The sequence below is a fragment of the Habropoda laboriosa genome, unplaced genomic scaffold (assembly GCF_001263275.1).
Source record: "Habropoda laboriosa isolate 0110345459 unplaced genomic scaffold, ASM126327v1 scaffold1267, whole genome shotgun sequence".
In the NCBI taxonomy this organism is placed as follows: Eukaryota; Metazoa; Arthropoda; class Insecta; order Hymenoptera; family Apidae; genus Habropoda; species Habropoda laboriosa.
The window spans coordinates 70,961-94,735 of NW_017101388.1; the positions used below are offsets into that span (position 1 = coordinate 70,961).

At 35.6% G+C, this 23,775-nt stretch overlaps 2 protein-coding genes across 2 annotated transcripts; both read left to right on the plus strand.

The window, feature by feature from the left end:
- Positions 1–5,374: 5,374 nt before the first annotated feature.
- LOC108578107 (nuclear receptor corepressor 1-like) lies at positions 5,375–13,593 on the plus strand. Its single transcript, XM_017941366.1, has 4 exons — positions 5,375–5,384; positions 5,577–5,779; positions 11,555–11,756; positions 11,838–13,593. The coding sequence occupies exons 1-4, from the start codon at positions 5,375–5,377 to the stop codon at positions 13,514–13,516; spliced, it is 2,094 nt and encodes a 697-aa protein (XP_017796855.1). The 3' UTR covers positions 13,517–13,593.
- Positions 13,594–16,632: 3,039 nt separating this feature from the next.
- On the plus strand, positions 16,633–23,186 carry LOC108578108. The gene is made up of 4 exons (XM_017941368.1): positions 16,633–16,710; positions 17,564–17,809; positions 21,712–21,854; positions 23,099–23,186. The coding sequence occupies exons 1-4, from the start codon at positions 16,633–16,635 to the stop codon at positions 23,184–23,186; spliced, it is 555 nt and encodes a 184-aa protein (XP_017796857.1).
- The last annotated feature ends 589 nt before the right edge of the window (positions 23,187–23,775 follow it).

Below are 23,775 nucleotides of genomic sequence, written 5' to 3' on the forward strand. Positions count from 1 at the left end.
AGTTTAGTTTAAAGATTCAAATTCTGTTCAGTAACCGTTCATCTAAATGCAAACGTAGGTACTTGTTTTATAATATTTTATGAATAAAATAGTAATATGTTTTCAAAGATTTATAACGTAAACAGTGAATTAAAAAAGAAAATTCAATTTCCATATTTAAAGATTAAGAAGTAAAAGCATAATATACGTAAACTTTGTTTCCCTAAATTTTGCTTTCATCAACGATACGTTTTCTTAGTAAATTTATCGTAACTTGTAATTCTAAAGAAATCTTCGAAAATTCCTGATACGATTTTCGTTTCACGTATACAGGACGTTCCTACGGTAAAATAAAATTTCACGAATGCACTTTACTCGTTGCAGCGGTGAAAGCATACCATATAAACATACATTAGAAAATATTTAATTTCCAATGTTCAAAATGACTTGCTTAAGCATGAATTCAACGGTTTCTCCGTGTCATCTCGTGGATTGTGAAACAGATAGGTATGAAAATCTCTTCGGTGCTTCAAATAATTTAACAATGTACCGTAATACTATACGATTACAAAGATTCAAAGTTTAGATTTGAAACTTTCAACTGGCCTTCGGTAAACCAACTGCTTCAAGGTATCCTTAAACAAAGAAATCCAGATGATTAATGTCCGATGAACGTACAGGCCATGATATTGACCCTCCTCTATAGATACAGTTCTAGCCCAAGGAATTTTGTTTAAAAAAAATTTCAATGCTGTAGAATTTTCTATAGTATCTAAGGAAATTCTTCAGTCAAAAGTGAATGTAGTTTTGACTGATCAGCGCGTCTGGCTTGGAATCGTGTTTCTGCATTCACATTTCATTCGTACACTTTCCATTGCTCATAAATAAAGTAAATTTTAAACGAAACTCCATACTAATTGAAGCGTATGAATAATTTTTTTCCTGGATTCGATTTATGAAGGAATTTCACGCACTGATTAAAAAGTAACCTAAAATGTACTTGATATTGAGCAATACATTTGCGGATCAACACTTTCATACAATTAGTTAACGGTTAATCTGTTTTTAGTAAAGCAATCAAATGGGAGGGAACCTTATGTCGTGAAGATCCTTTTATATATATTTATTTATTCAGCCTCACAGCCATGAATTTGATTTGGTTTACAATAACCTACGTTTTATAATCTTATTCACTCATTTGATTCGTTCTCTCTCTTCTATTCACATTCCCTCGTACTCTACTAACTTATCGCCCTACTTATTACCCATTAATTGTTACCCCTCCCTAATACTTTAATATTCTCTTTGGTGTTCTCAACCACTCTCTCTTTTTTCTTTTCTTTCCTTTTTCAGCTTCTCGAGCCACTCTACAATCTTTCTGTCCTGTCTCCCACTTCGCTACGTCTTCCATCCTAATATCCCTGTCGGTTTCTTTGCAGTCCCTTGTTAAATGTTCCAGATTTCCGAATCTATCACCACACAAATCGCATCTCCTTCTTTCCGCCTCTTCCCAGTACTTGTTCCAGTTTTCTAAATTCCCGCATCTCGCTTGGGCTATTAACTTCTGGTCTCTTCCTTCTTTGCTCAAGTATTCTGGTAGTCCTATAGTTCTGATGTATTTGTACCTGATGTTGTATTTAGAATGTTCTATTTTTGTGTATTGCCTCTGTTGTTGCACTTCTTTGTCTCTTCTCCTTATCCTCTCCGTTACCTCTCTTCCTTCTCTTCTCAACTCGTCCACCTCCGCTTGACTCAATACGTTTCTTATTAAGTACTCCTCTCTCTCTTTTCCGGTTCTAGTTTGTTCTTTATTTGCTTCCTTTTCCGTGAAGATCCTATTAAGTAAAAACAAAAATAATAATCTACTTGAATATTAAGTAATTACTTTGTTGTTGTGAAAAATAATTGTAAAATTAGTATTACATTTACACAGTTACAAAAACACGAGATTTCGTTTACCGGTTCTAGTTTGTTCTTTATTTGCTTCCTTTTCCGCGAAGATCCTTTTAAATAAAAACAAAAATAATAATCTACTTGAATATTAAGTAATTACTTTGTTGCTGTGAAAAATAATTGTAAAATTAGTATTACATTTACACAGTTACAAAAACACGAGATTTCGTTTCATTATCTATGCGAACATTACAGTAAATTCTCCACAAGTGTCAGTCCTCTCCTGACACTTGTAGAGTCAGGGACTACGTTTTCGAGCCTCGCGCCCGCCTTTGTAGTCTGCCGAACGTAGACAAGGACAGCGAATAAAAGATAAGGATGAAACGTGAGTCGGGGCAACCAAGCGATTTAAATACCAACTTTTTCAATTTTACGTTTTTTTATCCCTATTGTCTGGCGTGACAGTGAACGTGTTAATAAGTAAATGTTGTTCAAATTATATCGTGTTTGATATCATTTTCATCAGAAAAATCTCACCAACATGTTAAAAAAAATTTCAGATGAAAAAAGTAAAATTAAAGAAATTATATTTCTCTATTATGAATTGTCGAGCCGTGAAATCTCGTAAAAGAAACCGAGTGGTGTAGCGTTACACGCTTGACGGACAGCGAGCGAGATAACACAGGCGTAGCAATGACGCAGGCCTAGGCGTTAGGACCATCTATACTGACACTTGTAGAATCCAAACTGACTGACACTTGTAGAATCCAAACTGACTGACACTTGTAGAGAATTTACTGTATTTCGATTTGTTTTCTAACTTATTTTAGACAGACAACGATAAGACAAGCAAATATTTACCTATTATTTGACTATTACTACTTTACTTCAATTATTAATCTTTATACAAAGTAGTCAGTATAAATATTTATTAACACTGTTTTACATTCTCATTTTCATTAATTAATTTAGAAAAGTTGGTTTTTGTAATTCTTAGTTATTCTTATTCAAGAAATAACATTATTATTAAATCAGAGATACTATGAAATAACCATCGACTCTAGTTACGGAAAGTAATCATTTTGGATCGGTCAAAACGAGTTACGTTGTTCAATATTTTGAAAAAGCGAACACCTTAAAGATTTGATCTCTGTTATCTTACTCCTATTATATGATATTTTTTCACATTCTTTTCCTTTTGTCCTTCGATCACACTTTGTCATTATATACATAATGTAACTTATAATTTAATGTAATTATTTCTAATAGTTGGTGGAATATATTCATAGGAAATGACCGGTTTACAGGTGCAACTATTGTAAGATTATTATCATTACATTTTTCCGCAGAGAAAAAGGAGTGTAAGAGAAACTTCGTGCAGGTTCACTTTCACGATTGTTTGACACTGATCGTCAAAAGTAAGGTCATTATTTTTTGCGTAATGAGTACTCAAATATACCAACCATTTTATATATTTGCGATTAAACCAACGTACGTTTGTTTATATTTTCAAATAATTCATATAATAATTTGCTTTGTCTGTTAAAATTCGTGTGCTTCATTTTCAGTTCCTTACAGAAATATGTATACAAACGTTTTACATAGTAAATTAGTAATTTTAAAGAAAAACTTAAGTTGTAAAAGTTTCGATAGTTCCTTATTGTTGAATTTACTTTTCGTAGCCGATATTTTCAATTTTGATTCTACTATTATGTACATATATTAAAAGTACATTAATATCTTGCTTATGCAAAGCAATCTTGTACTTGTTTTTATCATTTTTCATATTTACGTGTAATCATGTTTAACATTCTCCTTCCAGAAAATGTACAACTATAAAAATTGACAAATTGAAAAGATTCATTTACAGATAGTTTCGTTAGAAACTTAATTAGAGGGGAAGGTCAATGCATATATTTGTTTTTAATATATATATGTACTTACATTATTTATATTAGTTTTATATGCACTTAATAATATTTTCTGTTCTTTAACATGTTCTTGGCACGGTGGGTAATACAGTCTGGACCGCGTATGCTCCGTCGGTGACAGTGAACATATTAAATGAATTAGCATCTAAATCTCATTTGCCCGAGCTAAACTAAATATATTTATATCATCGAATTATTAATTACGTGTATGAGTTTCAAACTGTCAACAATGTCTTATTTCCTTTATCTATTAAAAATAAGCACTATCATAATAAATTGCTTGCAAATATTTTATATCATGAAATCTATTATAATATTTTTTATATAAATGTTACATTATATAAGTAATATATACAAATTTTTGTATAAGAATATGTGTAATATCATATATTCTTCTAAAAATTAATGGCAAATTACGCGAAAACGATATATAGAATTACAAGTAAGCGTTACGAAGATACACAATTTATCACGTTACAGTTTCCTAGTCCTTTTGTATATAAATTAGTACCGATGAAAGGTTTTATTAAAAACATCGAAGGTGAAACATCTTGTGGGAAAAGTTTCTTAAGAGCGCGTAACTTTCTCTGCATTAGACTGCTTTCCCAGCTCCTTTCCGCCTTCGGACTATACATTCTCAGTCAAGCGGAACGACATAAAAGTCACCTGCGAATTCGTCTTCCGCAATTCTATTGAATCGCGGTACAAGTAGGTTAAATAATTTTATCGGTTTCGCTGTAATCGTACTAGCAAAAGTTTCAAGTATCTTGTAAATGTAAAATATTTTCTTTGTCATTTTCTTGTTTAAAATGAGGTTACATAACCTAAACAATTGTACACGTTTTTAAATAAACTTTTGTTTAAAACTTTTGGTTAAAACTCATTGTTTACACTTTTAACTATCCGACTAAATTTTTGAAATATGTATATATGAAAATGTTTTTATCTGTACATGTAAAACATTCAATTAACATATAATCAAACCTGGGAGTATTGAACTTTGCATACATGCTATTGAAATTAGATTTCTCTACTTTATTCATTTATTATTATTTGCCTAATGTTACTCGAAAAGATATTCTATAATTTATTATTATACTTATACACCTGAAATTATTCAGATTCTGCTCGATAAGATGATTAATATTTTAAGCATTACGCACTTGGAAGAGTGAACTAATTTAGAGGAAAAGAAGCAATGGAAACAATAGCGTGACAATTAAATTTCGTAAACTTTTTTACCGACAGTAACGGTAAATCTTTTTGCGACACTTTCGAAATACTTTTTAACCCTAGAGCGGTCTTCGGGTCTTTTTTGACCCACCGCCGTTTTATATTTTTAGTAATTTTTCCTGTTATCAAGTTTACGTTCCTTAACGTTATTTTAAACGTTTATTGTCTAGGTTCATATGTCGCGTTGGAAACAAAAATTCTTTCACATAAGGTCTCAGATCCTTTTTCACCCAAATGTCTTAAGTGTACAGTCAAAACGAAGAACGCAGTAGGGTTAAGGAAGCTTTGTATCTCCCATTCGAGATCGTGTATGAGACGAGATATGTTAAAACTTAAGAATGGATACCTGTACAATGTTGCGTAGAATAAAGATGATGTTGAAACAAAAATTAATGCAGATATACAAAAGTAGACAGTTATAATAAGGGAGAAAAAGTAATAAAACACATTGTTTCTATTGACTTTGCTATAATTTATTCAAATGTGTAACAAAATGTTTGTTTTTATACTTACGAATCTTAACGAATGAGTTTTTGATAGGTCTTTTAGCGGTTTCCGTGGGCGAGGAGACAATTTCTAACATAGCAGAGAAAGTAAAAACCTCCTCTGACAATGCAGGCGATATTGTCATGTTGGAAATCGATGTCAAGGAACCTGTGAAGAGATCACCGACTTCAGACAGTGCAGAATATGGTATTCCGTCCAATCAATATATTCTTCATCCAGCTGATGGTACACAAGAGGTAGCAATTCATTATTAATAACCACTATTTCTAGTACATTTTGTTCAAAGTGTTCTAGTGTGCGTAACTGAAATAATTTAAATGTTCCATATTTATTTGTTCAACCAGCTATATTATAATATTAAGCATACACGTATTAAATACTTTGAAAAAGATGTATAACAAAAAAATTGTATTTTAACAAAAGTTATTTATACAGTTCAAAATTTTATGGAGGTTATTCCGTGTGAACATTTGAAATAATAGAATATATTTGGAATTTTATAGAATAAAAGCAGCTTGAAATTTTGCACTCGTGTATTCATACTTTTCTCTGTGACATGAGTTTTGTTTAATGCGAGTTCACTTAATAATCGCACAGATATATTTCGTACATGTTGTGAAAACAAGTAACACGATTGTGCTTCTTCCAATTGTTTGAAACAAAAATTCTAGCACACATATAATGGGCAACAACTTTAATTTCAACTGGTATAAGTAAAAGGTGATAAAAATTGAAAAATTGATAGTATTTGAAAAGTAATATTTCTATTTTTCGCTGAAATTTTCAGCTTCGTCCTGAAGAAAAGATACGTCGAAGATGTTATTTCGATGTAAAAAGTTTTATATGTGTACCGTATCTCAAATTTTCGTCCATTAGTAGTTTTTGCAATATTCTGCTGTACAGTTGAAAAAATGTAGTTAATATTTCAATGGCTCTTATTTTATTTATTGTTAACCTTTGCTAACAGCTCTATACAGTAAGGATCTTTATTTTCAAAATGATTAAGTTTTATTGCAAAATTTTGTTTTCTGTCGGATTAGTTGCACAACTTCTATTTCCGTTACAGTCGAAATTTGTAAAATTGTATTAAGTTTGCCGTTGAATATTCAGGTTTGTAATATATTCTTTCGAATCTAGGTTCCTTCGAATTGTCAAACCGTCTGTAATTCGTCTAATTCTTACGCTTATAAAATCCTTTTATCAGGAATATTACAAAGCATTTTTGTAATTATCAGTAAACTAAATATCAAGCATTGCCACCGCATAGATTCACCTGTAGAGAAAATTACTTTGCTGTTGGATGCTGTTTGACTTGCACAGGGAATACAAAGTAGCGAGGCAATGCAACGTCCTTACGATTTTTCAGCGGTAACGCTGTGCGATTCGGCGTATCTACATTTCTCGTAGGGGGATTGCACCCTCGTGTGCATTGTGTCATTAGAAATATAAGCCTGCTGAATCGTACAGTGTCAGACGACATCGGGTGTCTACACTAGACCTTAGAGGAGTAAGTTTCGCGGCAAACTGTTGCACCTTTGTTAGTTTTATGACTTTTAACTATATACTTTTGTAACTGTATGTCTTTGGTGGCGCGAATGATCAGAAAGTATAAGAACAATTTGATCTTTCGAGAGATCTATATGGAGTAATCTCGTTGAAACATGAATTCTAAATAAGTAAGAACGGTTTCTCGCAGATGGCAAAATGTACTAGACCATCCTGACAGGGATGAAAATTATTAAAACTGAACGGTTTACTTCAAACAATTTCCATAATGTTCGATACACTTTTGCCAACGTATAACAGAAGCATTAATTTCGCATACACTGCCGGCCAAAAGTTTGGAATCACTGTGCATTGCAAGTTGCACAGAAATTCCCAGAGAAAAGTCAGCAGCTTTAAGAATTTTTTAACGAAATTTGTATCGTTCAAATCAGTCGATATGAGACAAATTGCTATTTATCTCCGCAATATCAATATCAAATCTGTGAAAAATTTAAAGCAGATTCAGTACTGATGAAAATTTGGAGGTGATTGCAAACTTTTGGCCGGTAGTGTACATAAAAATCCGAATCCCTAAGAGAAACAAATTGCTGAAAGGCTTACAGTTTGGTGGTTTACTTCGGAATTAATTCACCACAGTTTCCTAAGACCGTGTACCACTGTAATTGCAAAAATCATACAGTAACGAATTAGAGGTCGTCCATGAAAAATTGAAAATACAGCAACCAATTCTGATCAGCAGAAAAGGCCTTATCTTTTTACATGACAAGGCCAAATCGTACGTAGCAATTGCAACCGTACAAAAACTTAACCCAACCGATTTTCACATTTTCCGCTCGCTTGACAATTTCCTTGAATAAAAACGGTTTAGGAAACGAGGATATTGAAAATGCTTCTCGGCAGTTTGTTTCCTTCAGAGATCCGGATTTTCATGTATGTATGTACGTGAAATTAATGCTCGAATCTATCGAACGTTATGTAAATTATTTTAAATAAATACGCTCAATTTCAACGGAGTTACGTTTCTTTTTTCTTCAAAACGAACGGCTTAAAACCGCGGGAACTTTCAGGATGACCTAATAGTAAATCGTTTCAAGGATTTCACTCCGCAAACAATGTGTCTATCTTTGTTATTCCGAAAGAATAAATGTTCATGGAAACTGGCAACATCATCGGTCAACCGTGACTATTGCCCGCCAATCACTAACTATCGTAGTGATTGGCTACGTAGTATATAGGCACGAACAGTATATTTTTTTTCTTTTCTACTAGAACAGAGGGTCCGCCTTCACGATCTAGATACTATGTTGCAACAATAATTGCAATCGGTCTAATTTCATTAATGTCTCACCAGTGACTGTCATTGCTATTTCAACAGTATTTTTTAAGAGCTGTGAACAATCGTTCAATTCTCAGACGTATTATTAAAAGCATCGTCATTTTTAAACATTGCAATCTAACCGTATGCTTAAATACATTCTAATAGTTTAGGTAATAATTTAGGTCAAATTTAGTTTACTGTAAATTATTGCCGAAAATGACTTTCCAACATTATTTCGCACCCCTAAATTAAATTGTCAATGCTATATCGAGCGTGACTGGAATCACTCTGTAACAAAAAAGTTAGATTAGTTATATACTAAATAAATATTCGATAATATCGGTTTGCTAGCTGCACCACTACTGTACTGTGAAATATACTTCTGTATTCGTTATCAGGTTTCTTATCAATATGGGTTCTGACATACGTTGCATACAACGTGTATTAGTGAAAACGGAAAGATCACACGAACAGTGATAATCAAACTGGAAATAAAATTAATAATATTGTTATTTCAAGTTTCAAGAAAATTCTGATACAATTTCGGGGTAAAGTACATATTAAAAGAATAAGGGGATGAATCATTGATCTGTAATGTTCGGTGAAGGGGCAGCGGGGAAGGGAAATGGGGGTACTTCTCCTCAACACCTACGCTAACCCGCTCATGATCGTTCCGTCGTGCTAAACGCGATCGTGCTCTGTTGCATAACTTTTACCTTCTAATCGGTTCGACCAGACAAAACCGGTAATACCACACCCAAGGATCGAGAGTATATCCGTCTACTAGTCTAGCGGTTGGTAGGTACATTCTCTATATGGTCTACGGCCTTGTCTGTCGTTGCCGTGATAAAACACATTGAATGAATCTCAAAGTTCATTTATCTCTAAAGATTCACTTATAAAAAATAACATCTTACATTCTTAATTTCTATTTATATCCCAATGACTTTCTCAACTATACGCCATTTTATAAAAATAATGCATCACTTATTGAAGTATTTTTATCAATTTTATTTTATAAACTTTTTTCTATAAAATACATACTGATACAAGAAGTTGGCATTTTCAAATTTATGGAAGAATCAGAACTTGATGCATATTAACAGAAATTTTTGCTGTTCTTGTTACAATTGTAGTTTATTTCATAATATACAGGCTGTTCGGCAACAGTTGGTAGAAAATTTAAGGGGTGATTCGCTTTTCGCTTTTTAGTTACGAATAATTAAAGATATTGCTCTAGCAGAGCAAAACTCCTGACACTAGCCGGTATAGCATAGGGCAGGTCAATACACGGAGAGCGCAGTGATTCTCAAAATAAACGGCACACGACTGGCAGCGTATCTCGTACAAGTCATAGAGAGGAAAACTGTGATATTCGGTGTCGTAAACGATTCTGCCACACTTTATGAGAAAAATCGTAGATTAAACATTAAACTTCGGAAATTCGTAGAAGCATATCAAAGCCAGCCCTATGAGATTTTCGAATGGAGAGAATTAAATATCTTCTCCAGTCCATAAGTCTGCCCGGATAAGTAATTAACAAATGCACACACCGCAATTGTCCACAAAAGTGTCCAAACGAGAATCCACATATGATTATTAGGAACATCTATGAAAAATTCGACAGTTATATCGACAGCACACACTCGCATGCCAAAAACAATGGTTTACCGTACAATGTACAGTAAATTCTCTACAAGTGTCAGTCAGTTTGGATTCTACAAGTGTCCGTATAGATGGCCTTCGCCTAGGCTGCGTCATTGCTGCGCCTGTTATCTCGCTCGCTGTCCGTCAAGCGTGTAACGCTACACCACTCGGTTTCTTTCACGAGATTTCACGGCTCGACAATTCATAATAGAGAAATATAATTTCTTTAATTTTACTTTTTTTCATCTGAAATTGTTTTTAACATGTTGCTGAGATTTTTCTGATGAAAATGAGATCAAACACGACATAATTTGAACAACATTTACTTATTAATTAAATCGCTTGGTTGCCTCGACTCACGTTTCATCCTTATCTTTTATTCGCTGTCCTTGTCTACGTTCGGCAAACTACAAAGGCGGGCGCGAGGCTCGAAAACGTAGTCCCTGACTCTACAAGTGTCAGGTTTAGGTTCCTTGCGGACTGACACTTGTGGAGACATTACTGTATTAAGTATGTACATTTAGAAGAACAAAATTGTTTCAACAACAAAAGCGAAACTTTTAAAAAATTATTCAACGCGATAAGCGGATACATATAACGTTTATTTTAACACGTTTGTTGTCACCGTCGAACCATCTTCGACACGCTGCATCGATCGGTCACCGCCGCGACATTAATAAATGTCGATGTTATCCGCGACGGATGACTATCACCACGAATCCTTCGTTGAACACTGAGACAGTGTGTGTATGTGTGTGCCTGATTAAGACTATAAATCGGTGGCGCATGGTATGTCCCTTACAATTTTCAGATGACAGCGAACGCATAATCTCGTTCTTTTATTACTCAGTTAATTTTTATTTATTAGTGTAGTCTTAATATAGATTTAATTTATTTTTCTTTAGCGTTTCATGCCTGTTCTTACTTTTTATTTTATGCGTGCGCGTATGTGTGAATACAGTAATTTGCGCGCGTGTCATGTGTGTTGCGTGTGACAATTACGGTGTGTACATTTCGTTCGTGAACTGGAGGAGACGTGTAATTCTCTTCATTCGAAAATCCTTTTATAGTGTTCTGTGAGTAAGCAGATGTAATGTTTAATTTAGATCGTTTACGGCGCCGGATGACACATATGCATTTCTTTTCGACGACTTGCAAGAGGTAAGGTGCCGGTCGCATGTCGTTTGTTTTGAGAATCGCTACGTTGCCCCTGAATCGAACTGACCTATCCCGGCTAGCGTCAGGAGTTTTGCTCTTTAATAGTTAACTAAACAACGAATCCTCAAACGCAATTCTTTGATTTTCGTCTTATTCTGGCTTGTAGAAGCACCTCTTAAATTTTCTACCAACTGTTGCCGAACACCTTGTAAAGATAAACGATGTCGATAATCTTATGACTTTTTAATAATGTTGCTAATCATTTGATTTGTCGCTCTCGAGTATAGTTTATAAACTATGAAATAATTGTGCAATAACGTTTTGTGCGAGAAATTGAAAAATGTAATTTAGTAACCGCATAAGCAAATGTATGAATTTTCAGCTGCCACCGGAATATTTATCCGTAATACAACAGTACGCACAGGAAGCGCCACAACCAGCTCCGCAACGCAGAATACAGCCAGCGTATGCGAAACAACAACAAAATTTGCAACAAGCTTACTACAACTATCGGAAACCTTCGGTAGTACCACCTAGGCCTCGTGCTCAACTTCATCCTCAGGCGTTAGCTCAAGCCGAAGCAGTCGCAGAAATCCAAGCTCAAGTGGAGGCTCAAAATCGTGCAGAAGCTGTTCGTACTGCTCGTTTAGGCTCTGATCCACCCAGTCCTTCCGCGTATCAAACATCGTCCTATGCTCAACCAAAATTGGGAACATTCGAACAGGAATTGCTGCAGCTAGTGTCGGCAAATCAAGCCCAAGAATTCAAATTGCTTCCGACTCAACCTAAAGGAAGCACATCTGCTTATTCGCAGCAATTAGTAAATTATCCGGTGCAATATGCGAAGCAAAGTGTAGCAACAGCACAATTACCTGAACAGTATCATATTGAAACATCTCCTCCCCGATATCAACAACAACAGCAACACCAGCCGATACCTTCGTACCAATCGATCGAAGAACCTGTTCAATACGAAGCGATTCAGCCTGCCAAATCATTGAATACTTCACCGCAATACGATTACACCGATGACGATTCGTATCAGAAAGCCATTGAACAGGCTCAAGCTCAAGCTCAAGCTCAAGCGCAAGCTCAAGCCGAAGCTCAAGCTCAGGCTCAAGCCCAAGCTCAAGCGGAAGCACAGGCGTTAGCCTACCAGAAATACTCGCAAGCTGAAATTAAAAAACACACCCATAATGCTTTAGAGATTATAAGGCTTTCAAATGAACGTCATAAACAACAGTCTGCTCTGGAACAAATTCAGCAAGGCTCACAAGTAAGTAACGCTGGACGCTCTCACCTGCAAGAGCAATTCCAGCCGAAAAGTGCTGAAGCTGCTTATAGGGCAAAGTTGAAGGCTCAAGCAGCCGCGGAAAATGCTGAAGCGAGGAAGCTACAGCAAGCGGCAGAATTTAAGGCGCATGCCGATGCTATTCGCAAACTCGAAGCTCAGCAACAAGCTCACCTGAAGATACAGGAACAGGTTCACAATTTTGCCTTAAATTTTAAGGAACATCAGATGCGCGCTCAAGAATTGGCACAAGCTCAAGCCGAAGCTCTTTATAAGAAGCAACTTCAAGCTCGCAATCAGGTTAACAAAGAAATTATAGCGATATCCAAGGGTCAAGTACAGGGAACGAAAGACGGTACCGGGTCATCTGTATATCGGTTTACTCTTTCAACAACTACTCCTCTTCCATTGCTTAATAACTATTTTACCAACGATGAGTTGCAAAAATACCAAGCATCCGGTTCCTCGCATGTCCCTAGATCGGTTCCAAAACTAGACGGTACAAATCCAGCCGTTGAGACGGCACAAGATCACGCGCAACCTATTATCACGCAATCACGTCAAAGTCACAAATTAAAGATCCCTTCGTCTTCTCAGCCACTTTACGTATCTGAATCCGGCTTATTGAAAAAGTCACCTGTTAAATCGATAACTCTCGGTGAAGTAATAGAACCGGATCAGATCAGCAATCGGGCTGTTCAAACGGTGACACCTAAGGGACGTACTTTAACGGAAGAAGATTTGTCAGCATTGATTAACGCAGGCTACACCGTTACTCCTATATCACAAACTGCCAAGCCTATTCAGGCAATATACGCAGCCGAAAATCCATCCGCGGCTTATTACCCGAAGAAACAAAAACTTTCAGTCGCAAGGCCTGAATACGTAACTTACGAAGAAGTCATTCAGCGTCCCCACAAACTTATCAGAAAGAATAGGCCGATCCCGAAACGTGGTGAAAAAGATGACGATGCGAGTGAAAAGATCACTTATCTGGTTCCTCTCGAGCCTGTTTTTGGCACAAGACAGCCTCCGCTCAAACACGAAGAATAATTTCCTTCAATTTGGCTTTTCTTTCTTATCGTTGCATCGAGTTTAAAATAATTACAGCATATAGTCCAAATACTGTTTTTGCAGTTTATCTTTCGTATCCAATTTTACATATTAGTATGTTGCATTGAAATTTCAGCGCTTCTTTAAATCTAGCTCGCCCCTTTCATATTTAAGCTGAAAGCATAATATCGGATTTTCAATCGTTCATTTGTAGTTAAGTACATATTTCGTTGATAACATTTTCGTTGGTGTGCTGAAATATCATACGATCGAAGTCGTTTTTATGAAAAGAAGAAAGATAAAGAAAGTAGAATTTATTGGTTTATAGAAAATTCAACCGAATACTTCTCTTAGAAAGTATAAGAACCAGTATCTTTAGAGCATAGTGGTGATTTATATATTAAATGCAATATGAACAGTTTTTCGCACTCCTCAATCCACGTTTTCTTCCGAATATTCTCTCAAGTTTTATACATGACTTCCAGCTATGTTTAGAAAGAATAAAACACATTGATTGACTAAGCATTCAGACTTAAAAATCGATTTTAATGCGTGAATACATATATATATATATATAGACCATTAGCAGATCAATTTTGTAGCGCAAATGAGTACACAGTAGAATACTCTTTTGCGCAATACCATTTGTAGACAGTACGTGTGACGGTGCTGAGACGAAGAATTCTTAATTTATACTTACTATTTGTATATATTAGATTTTTACTTAATAAAACAATTCAACAATTTTGTTATCATATACGATATGCTTTTCTACATCAAGTGCTCCTATTCTTCCTAAAATAATTCCTAAGTGACCAGAAACTGTAGTAAACGTTAACAGTTTCAAATGATAATTCAAAGTTGTATTATTTTTCTAATAAAACCATTTAATGTTACAAGTATATAACATTTCATATTATGCTTAGATATGTGTGGCAAAATGTATTCTTTTTTACAGTACTTATGTAATTTATATGTACATTATTTACATGCGATAATATATGAATGTAGAAAACACTTTGCATAAGTATTTAGTTGTTAAACTTTGAAAATAACAGTTCGAATAAAAAATATATTCTCCTTTCTCTTCAATTTCATAGGATTTTTTAAAAATTGTGTTTTTTTATCGTATTCTCATTAGATTTATTGTCAGAACCAGCTATCTAGTAATATTTTCCAGTTCTGACGGTCCGAAAAGCATTTCACTATTTTTTATTACAATTATCTTTTATTATAATTAATTACCATGAACAAGAGAAAAAAGTGTGTATGTATTTATCAAAACATGTCGCTGACGATGAAACGAAGCTTTTCGTTTGAATAGATTCGTTCTTTAATCGTTAGAGTGCCACGGGGTATTGCAGAAATCTGACCGAAAAATGCCAAGCGGCGCTATCTTTCATTTGATGTCAAAAAATTCCAAAAATTTTGTTTTGGACATTTTCACTGAATGCGACTGTTTGGAAGTAACACGAAAGAAAAGGCAAAACTGATTATGTGTAGGATTTTTGTTTCAGTTTTTATAAAAAAAATAGACAGTTTATAAGAAATAGAATAAAATTCACACTTCGTGGCCCGATGCGGTGGCACCTTTCGATGTCCAATACCAGCAGTGCGATGGCGCTGCTTGTAACTCAAACGGTTAAAGCCACTTAAATTACACGAAAAGCTTTTCGTATCGTCTACTGTATTTAGAAGAGGTAATTTGTAGGTAGCCTGATTTAGATGGAATATTTTACCCTAAAATTGTCATTACAACTTTGAATGTTGATAACCTAATGTTATTATTCTTACATTATGTTAAGCGCGAGGTTCAGGTGCAGGGAAAAGTAACAAGACGCAGTTGATAACACTAACGCGAACATTTATTGTAACAAAGGGTCCATTAAACGAAATATAAAACGTGCAACGCAGGACTCTCCAAGAACAATTAAATAGTCAACCGAGGCGTTCCACGAGACGCCGCAGACCATCAGGGCGCCCGCGCGTCGGTAATCTAGAGAACTTCCTCTAGTCTCACACATAATTTGTAAACGTACGAACGCATAGAAGTTTTGATAACTCGATATCATTAATTTTCCCTGTTATTAAATACGGTACCTTACGTTGTAATATTTGAATATTCAACGGAATTATCATTAGTAAAGGACTTCCATTATTCTGCAATTGTATGTGATATCTTCTTCAAGAAACGTAAGGAATAATGTCATTTTAATAATAATTAGCTTTAAGGACATATGAAAAAAGTACACGCATAGCTATGTATAAATGCTCTAACGCGTGTCATAATTCAGAGTAATGCCACAAAATTTTAAGTCTCCCTTTTAACGACGATATTCGTTTTGGCGTCTTATCAGAATTTAATTTTCAAACGAACTTCTCCTTTTAAGATTTTTCAAAAACATTGACGTCCGAGTAAAGATAATTACAACACCAATCAGAAGTCAATGAGTTGGCTCTAAAGGCGGCATTTTCAAATTTACAAGCTCCATTTATTTCTTTGTATGTAAAGCGATTAAGATTGTATAAACTTTACAGTATAAAGGAAGGGAATTTGGGAGAATAAATTTCAGCAGTATTATTCACTGTATTGAAAATTAAGAAGCTATAGTCTGGAAGCAAAACTTAGTTCTTGAAGTTGGAAAGCAGAACAACGACACTTCCATTTAAAATTTTGATCAAATGCAAAAACAGTAGGTTAGTATGATAGTAGCGTAAATTGACTTGTGTTGCAGTTTCAATTTAGAATATACAAATTTTAGAACAATTGGTAACTTGTGGGAATTCGTTGAAATATTTATTTTACTTTTAGCAAACTTTGTTTTCATCGTGTATTTACATTGAGTTTAATTTTTTGAAAAGTTTTCTTCATATTTTCTCAATTTGTCGCTCAGAAGGCAGAAAAGAAAACAATATAATAGGTACACATACAATTATAATTAATATAGTAATTAAACATTCTGTACGTAAAATAGGAATGGTCTTTGCTCGAGTTATGTACTGCAGTACTTTCTCTTTCTGGCTGTGACATAATCTTTTGAGCAGTTGGCGCGTTAGAACTCCCCTGCACATTAAAAACTGCACTAGTTTCGTTTGTTATTGCGTACAGTACAGACATGTCAAGAAACTGTTACAACTTTGCTGTACCATTGTTGGTTGTTTTCTTGCCGACAGCGTTTGTTGCCTCTCTGCAGGTAAGTATTATCGACAGTCTTATTCATTAAAGTAGAATATCAATATGCAAGAATAAAATATAAGATAACATAAGAGTTGCATGAGAGAAAATCAAATAGTTGTCTTTCGTTAAGTAAACATGTACGTCTGATCAAAAATTTGAAATATCATATTTCGTAAAGCATTAACTTTTCTAACATTATACCTCATAATTTTATATAAGAAATACTCCGAAGTGTCGACCTACGTGAAAGAAAAGTAGTTATATTGAAGATAAAGTACAATTACACCTATGCACTTGTGAAAAAATCGTGTCATAGGATACTAGAGCCTGTTAAACAGTGCAGAATTTTTCTCTACAATTTCTTCCTAACTTCACTTAGAACAGAGCTGCAGCCGGGTTCACATGCTAGAATCACCTTGTGTAGTCGAAACATTACTAACTGCAGCGAAAAATTTAGGTGACTTGTTTTTTGTCGCTAATGTTAATTCCATTATTAAAAAATTCTTATACGAGAAACATTTATAGAAAGATAATAATGTTCAGCATATCAAACTGTCCTTGAGGTATACCTATAATACATTAGAGTTTGTCAAAATGAATCTGCAAAGTATTGCGAGAATTCCTTACTTTTAAAGTAAAGAACATTGAAATTTTAAGTGAACATTTGCTCAGATGGGTAGTGGTGAAAAATGAAATATGAAAAGTGTGACAAATCTGCTATATAAGTTATTATTATTATTCGTTATGTATATCATCGTTATTGATTAAAAATGATAATTTTTCAATAGAACTAACCAATTGTTACACTAATACGAATGATTGTTACAGAAAAGTGTAAATTTGATTACGATTGCTTTGTATGTCTTCAGCACCCAATCGTTGTTCAAGATTATAATTACAATGGATATTATGATTTCCAACCAACAGCAAAATTTGAGAAACCAATCGTTGTGAAAGCTATCGACAAACCGAAGAATCAGCAAGATTTTAGTAAAATTCCTGGTATTCCGGGCGTAGACTATCCTTTGTATCATACTGTACCCCCGACAACTTTTTCCTGCGCTTACGTTCCATTCGTACCAGGAATGTACGCGAATGTAGAAACCGGTTGTCAGGTAATCTGTTTCATTTTAATTTGATTTATAATTAAGTTTTTCAGATATATAATATGTGAAATGTATTTAAACTGTAGCGAAACGAATAGAAGGATTATTTTTGCTGAAAAATTCTCTTTTTTTCATAGAATGATTCGTTTTCCGAATGACCTCGATTAAATATTCGCGAATCATTGTGTAGGTACAAAGATAATTGCACAACTGAAATACTATTACGAATTACGGGATATACAATCATATGAATAAGAAGTGTTTAACAGCCCACCTAAATATACGTACACTACCGGCCAAAAGTTTGGAATCACTGAGCATTGCAATTTACACAAAAATTTCCAGAAAAAAGTCAGCGACTTTGAGAATTTTTTTATCGTTCGAATCAGTCGATATGAGATAAATTGATAAATGTAGTGTGGCGACCGCCACGGGGCGCCACGCACTTAGGCCTGGCGACTCTTGGCCCTCGAGGCGAAGAATCGAGAGATGTTTTTCCAAACATCTCCGAGTTTCTTCGTCCTCGAGGACAAGAGTATTGCCTCGGCAATGCAGGCCCGCGCCCTCACTTCCTGGGACTTTCCCAGGGAAACTTAAGGGAGCCCCGAAAAAGGCACGAGGCTTTTTTGTCGTAGACTCGCGTCGCCTACACTTCAAAATTAGGTTAAGCGTTATCGGATTCAAATAAATATATTTTTATTAAACAACTTGCGCGAGTAATTACTTTACACCACGTCACTTCTAAAGTAGAATTGAGATAAACTTCAAATCTATAAAATATTAGCAGCAGATTTAATATTGATGAAAAGTGGGAGGTGATTCCAAACTTTTGGCCGGTAGTGTATACAGCCTTGGTCAAATGTATTAGGCACCCTATAAAATACGAATTATTTCCAAATATTTTTTTCTATTAGGAGGAAATCAAGCTATTGAAATGTGAAAACAGTAATTTTTTATTAGTTTTGGCAATATTTTATTTGAACTGCACAACGCGAACATTTGGCAATCACAACAATTTCTTTCTGACTCTTACTCTATTTAAAAAAAAACAAGGATTAAGTTGCAACGATGGTCAGCTCACTCTTTTTTGGCATATTTCGAGGAAAATTTTCAAAATATTAACAGCAATACTAAAGTCAAGCTGACGGATGTTAGCAGCGAGTACTAACAGCAGACTGTGACTTTTAGGAAGAAACACAAAGAGTAGACTATGGATCGCTCAGTTGTTTTATGGCCCACCGTAAACTTTGTCAACTGTTTTTCTGCATAGGCTGACAAAGTACGATGAACAATAGAAAGGATTCAAAGAAATAGTTTTCCCAGTAAGTTGTAATAATAAAGGTGCCTAAAACTTTTAGCCAAGGCTGTACATATAATTTTATTTATAAAAGCGTTAACACTATTAAATATTTGCTGCAACTTTTATACTTTGAATTTTTTATTTTCAAATTAAGTAATTTTAATGTTGAAGTAACGGTAATTTTAATCAGGTCGTAATTGATCTGTATTCTTCAGGGATTCTGAACAATTTATTGCTTTGAAGGATAATGAAGATACGTGTTATTGGGTTACGCAATGTACCCACACGGTAGTCCGGTGAAGTCTTTATTGATACAAGTGTTTGCTCTGGAGGTTCGCGCTTGACTGACCTTCTGTCGTCTCGCTTTTTTCCAACTAACTTTTGTCGCCTTGTTAGCTTTCCTGATTGGCTAACCCGTCGCATCGATGTTAGCCAATCAGGTAATTTCCTTACAAGTCGCTGCTCGTCCCTTGAGCCCTTGGTGCGCTTTTTCCGGGACCGCGGTGCGACTTGGCGGGGGGGTGTATTCCACATTGGGGATTTGGCAACACAGCGGAATTTCTTCCAGGTCAGGTACTCGGAACGTGTCCAGTCGTGGCCTCTGGGCCTCGTACGGCGGACCTTTCGGAAGTCCTTGGTTTATGACGCGGCAATTTACTATTGAGGCCGTTGAAGAAAGTTTCTACGCGGACATGCATTGTCGGATTTCTAAACATTAAATAAACTAAAACGGTTTCCTCAAAAATAGCTGTTCAAGCGCGCACGTCATAAACCGTGCTGGTCGTCTGCAGGCCAAATGCTATTTCCCCGGGTATTGTAGCTGGTCGCTACAGCTTTATTAAGTCAAATAATATACAAAATTCGTAGACAATACAAACAAAATGTTATTGAATTTTTACAGTTAAACAAAATACATACTTGTATCCTTAAATAGAATTTTGTGCGAGTAAGGTTTAATTTAAATTCTCGGTTTATCATACAATAAATATTACTGTTCCATCTGTATAGTTTAAATATTACATTATATCTTCGCCCTCTGATATTTGTTAAATGGCAATTTTCACATACTACGTACAGTGGAGGACAAAAGTATTCATACACCCTATAAAATGGAATAACTTTTTTAAAATTGGGCCAAACGACTTGAGTTTATTTGAGAAGTTAGAAAGATTAGTTTACTAAATGACGTGTAAACAAATTTTTGAAAAAACTGCAATTAGTCGGAATCGCGAAGGTCGTTTTTACAACTTTTTTATCTGAGCTCGTAATGAAAATTTAAAAAATACGTTTTGTAAACCTATGTCAATTATACACACGCTGAAAATTTCATCTGTGATTCTCTCTTTATTCGTTTTTAAACCGGCAGCGATTGTTTCTTGTGGTGTTGCTAGCGTTCTGTCCGGAAGAAGTTTGAAATTTATACCTGTTTCATCTAAATTATAAACTTGTTCAGGGGTAAGATTTCCCTCAAGTATAACATTCAACAATTTTTTAGAAAATTCACTTGCAGCGTTTTGATTTGCTGATAATTTTTCACCACACACACTTAAATAATGGAATCCGTGTCGCTTTTTTCACCGTGAAAGTCATCCCTCGCTGGCTAAGAATTTTTCCTCGTTGTTGATTTTTTCGTGTAATTGAATTGCTTTTTCCGTCTAAATTGGCCCGTTAAGAAGTGCTCCTATTGGTCGTTCTTGCACGTGGGGATTCCTCCTCACAAGTGGCCCTAGACGGGGAGGCGCCTGACCTGTACTCGAATGGGTCTACTCGGACGACCGCGCTGATTGGGCGTATCTCAATCCCACGCCCCAGGGAGGGCCGTGAGGGTAGGCCTCTCGGTAGTAGACCACACGTAAAACACAAACTGATAGTGGTCGTTCTTGCAGAAAACATATCCTTAATGCATCATCAACTATTTCATTTTTCGGTTTTTTCGTTGTGCATGTGCCTGAGAGCACTTTTTCAGATTCTATTTGTACACTGAAGTCTTAAAGAGAATTCCGGTTTTTCCGCCAATCATCCAATCAGTTTTACAGATTCTCCATTATCTAAAACTTTTAATTTCGTTTCAATATTTAACACATTCCGTCTACGCTTATTCATACTCATTCCTATGTATCACTTAATGTTAATGCAATATATGTAATAAAATAAAATATAGTGGAAGTGAATAACGTTTGGAAGAATTCTAATAATAGAAACGCGTGAAAAATATTGTACACATATTGTAGAGCTTCGATGTGACTAACGACGAGTTTAATGTGCAACGGTTGTCGATTGTCTTATGTCGAAGTCCATTATGACTACAGAAAAATCACAAACTGTTTCTACGGAAACCATTGGCAGGTTAAGGCCATGGTTATAGTGGATGCGTATTCGGACGAACTGGCATTCTGATAAACACAATTCGTAGAAACAATCAAATAAGTATACAGATTCTTACGAGTGTATGCGTTGCAGTCTTCAGATGTTTCATTCGTCAGAACGTCAATTCGTCTAAATACGTATTCACTATAACCATAGGCTAATGCGGAGCCGGATAAGAGGGAATCTACTGTATATGAATTGATTTATGAATGGTAATATTGTAAAGGACATATTAATGTTATAGGCATATCATATTTGTCACGATGGTCGTGAAGGTCATCAAGGTGCATCCTTCCTTTGCACTAATGGGACTCTTTTCAATCAACGGGACTTCGGTTGCGATTGGTGGTACAATGTGAATTGTGCTGAAGCCCCAGCTTTGTACAAGTAAATTTTTATACCTACATATATATATTTTAATTTTCGGTTTGCAAATGATTCCACACCCGGCACCGCCCCTTCCCTGGGGACCGCCTGCAGGAGGGGCCGGACCCCCGTCCGACCTCTCGCGGCCCCAGATACCCGGACCGGGGCGTTTCGGCGCCTCGGCCGTGGGGAGGAGTAACTCCTCCCCCACTTCTTATCCGGAGGACCGGCCTAACCCCTCCGCCTCCGAGAGGGATCCAATCACTCCCTCTCTCTTTCGGCGGCCTCCTTCTGTAGCATGACCTGCTCACAGAAGGAGGCTGCTGCGTCCCAGGACTCGGCACTCCACAGCCAACGCAGAACACTCCGCAAGGATGTGTTGCGCCGAGTTCCGGAGGCCTTCCTCACAGTGGTGGCATCCGCCCGTCGCCTCTTTGCCGATCCAGTTCAGGTACTCCCCGAAATAACCGTGTCCGGAGAGCACCTGGGTCACGCGATTCGTGAGTCGTCCTCTGCCACGGTTCAGCCAATCGTCAAGGTTCGGCCGAACCGCCCCCACGGCGCACTGGCCAACCTTATCCTCCAAGTGTGTCTTCCACCTGGCCAGCGCGCCCACCGATATCCTTTCCTTCTTCATCCTCAATTAACTCTTCAGCATTGGCTATTATATGTCGGTTAAAATGTACTCGGAAATGGTCTCAAAAATATAGCAGTAATGTTTTTATCCTATTACTTTCCATTTTTCACTAATTATTCTTCTATTTTCTTGCAATGGTATTATAAGATCTGTCTTTTAACAAGTTCATACAAACAATAATGGCATTTGTAAGTTCTCCTTTAGCTAATATTGTAACTAGTGTATAATAAATACTATTTTTATAATATATACATATACATACATATACAGGTTTAATTGGTAACGATGGAATATCTCATGAGGGATTGAAGTTATAAAAGAAATGTTCTTACAAAAGTTGTTCGGTATATAGGGGGACATCAGATGGTCTAAATAATGTTTCTGTAGGTATAGTAGTAGGGGAGATATCAAAGTCAAGTTAACTTTTTTAAATGGAATCCCGTAATTTTTTATTCATAATATACATTTGTGGAGACGAATTCAACGACCTATAACACCAAGTCCTTCAAGGTCAGCGAAGGTCGTGCAAACATTGAATACAAATATTTGTGTGTTTTTATTATTCGTATTTGTAATTTTAATCATTGAATTATTCCAGCATAATATAATTTTCTTTTATATGTTTTAGGTTAAACTTAGATCCTCTGAAGAATCCTTATATACCAAAAGAAAAGAAGAAGCCTACACCAGAACATATGAGAATCGTTATCCTTTGAAGTTTACAATCTACTGTGTTCAGGACAAACTTCCGAAAAGTGCCTTTTATATTTAAATACTACAACTATGTACAATAATTAGGAAATGCAAAGCGACCTTCAAATAATCTTGAAAATTTTTCATTTACATCATCATAATCTACATAAAAAACAACAACAAAAACGTTCTTACATTTTTTCGCATCATGTGCTTACTATTAGGCAGTTATATCAAACGGCAGAAAGTAGACACCCTGTACAGGGTGTCTGTTTTATCTCAATACAGTGAAATATCTTTTAAGGAAGTGATGTTAGGAAAACAATGTTTTAACAAAAGTTGTTTGGTACGAGGGGGAAAATTATGTAGTATAAATATTTTTTTTGCACCTGATATGATGGAGGAGATTTCAAAGTCAGTTTAATTTTTTTAAATGGAATGCTATATTTTTTTATACATAATATGATAGTGTATGTTAAGACGAGTCCAACGAGGTGCGAACAATGTCATTGACCACCGTTCCTCACTGTCGCGTGTGTCTGTTTTATCAAAGGAAATGACTTTGTTTTTTGAAAATTATGACACCCCGCCGGCGCTCGACGCGGATAACCA

Excerpts from the sequence above, each read along its gene's own strand:
- LOC108578108 (XM_017941368.1), top strand. The coding sequence starts at position 16,633 with ATGTCAAGAAACTGTTACAACTTTGCTGTACCATTGTTGGTTGTTTTC. Across the intron at positions 17,810-21,711 it reads ATGTAGAAACCGGTTGTCAG|GCATATCATATTTGTCACGA; the intron begins GTAATCTGTTTC and ends TTAATGTTATAG. Across the intron at positions 21,855-23,098 it reads GAAGCCCCAGCTTTGTACAA|GTTAAACTTAGATCCTCTGA; the intron begins GTAAATTTTTAT and ends TATATGTTTTAG.
- LOC108578107 (XM_017941366.1), top strand. Across the intron at positions 5,780-11,554 it reads CAGCTGATGGTACACAAGAG|CTGCCACCGGAATATTTATC; the intron begins GTAGCAATTCAT and ends ATGAATTTTCAG. Across the intron at positions 11,757-11,837 it reads GTTAGCTCAAGCCGAAGCAG|GTCCTTCCGCGTATCAAACA; the intron begins TCGCAGAAATCC and ends CTGATCCACCCA.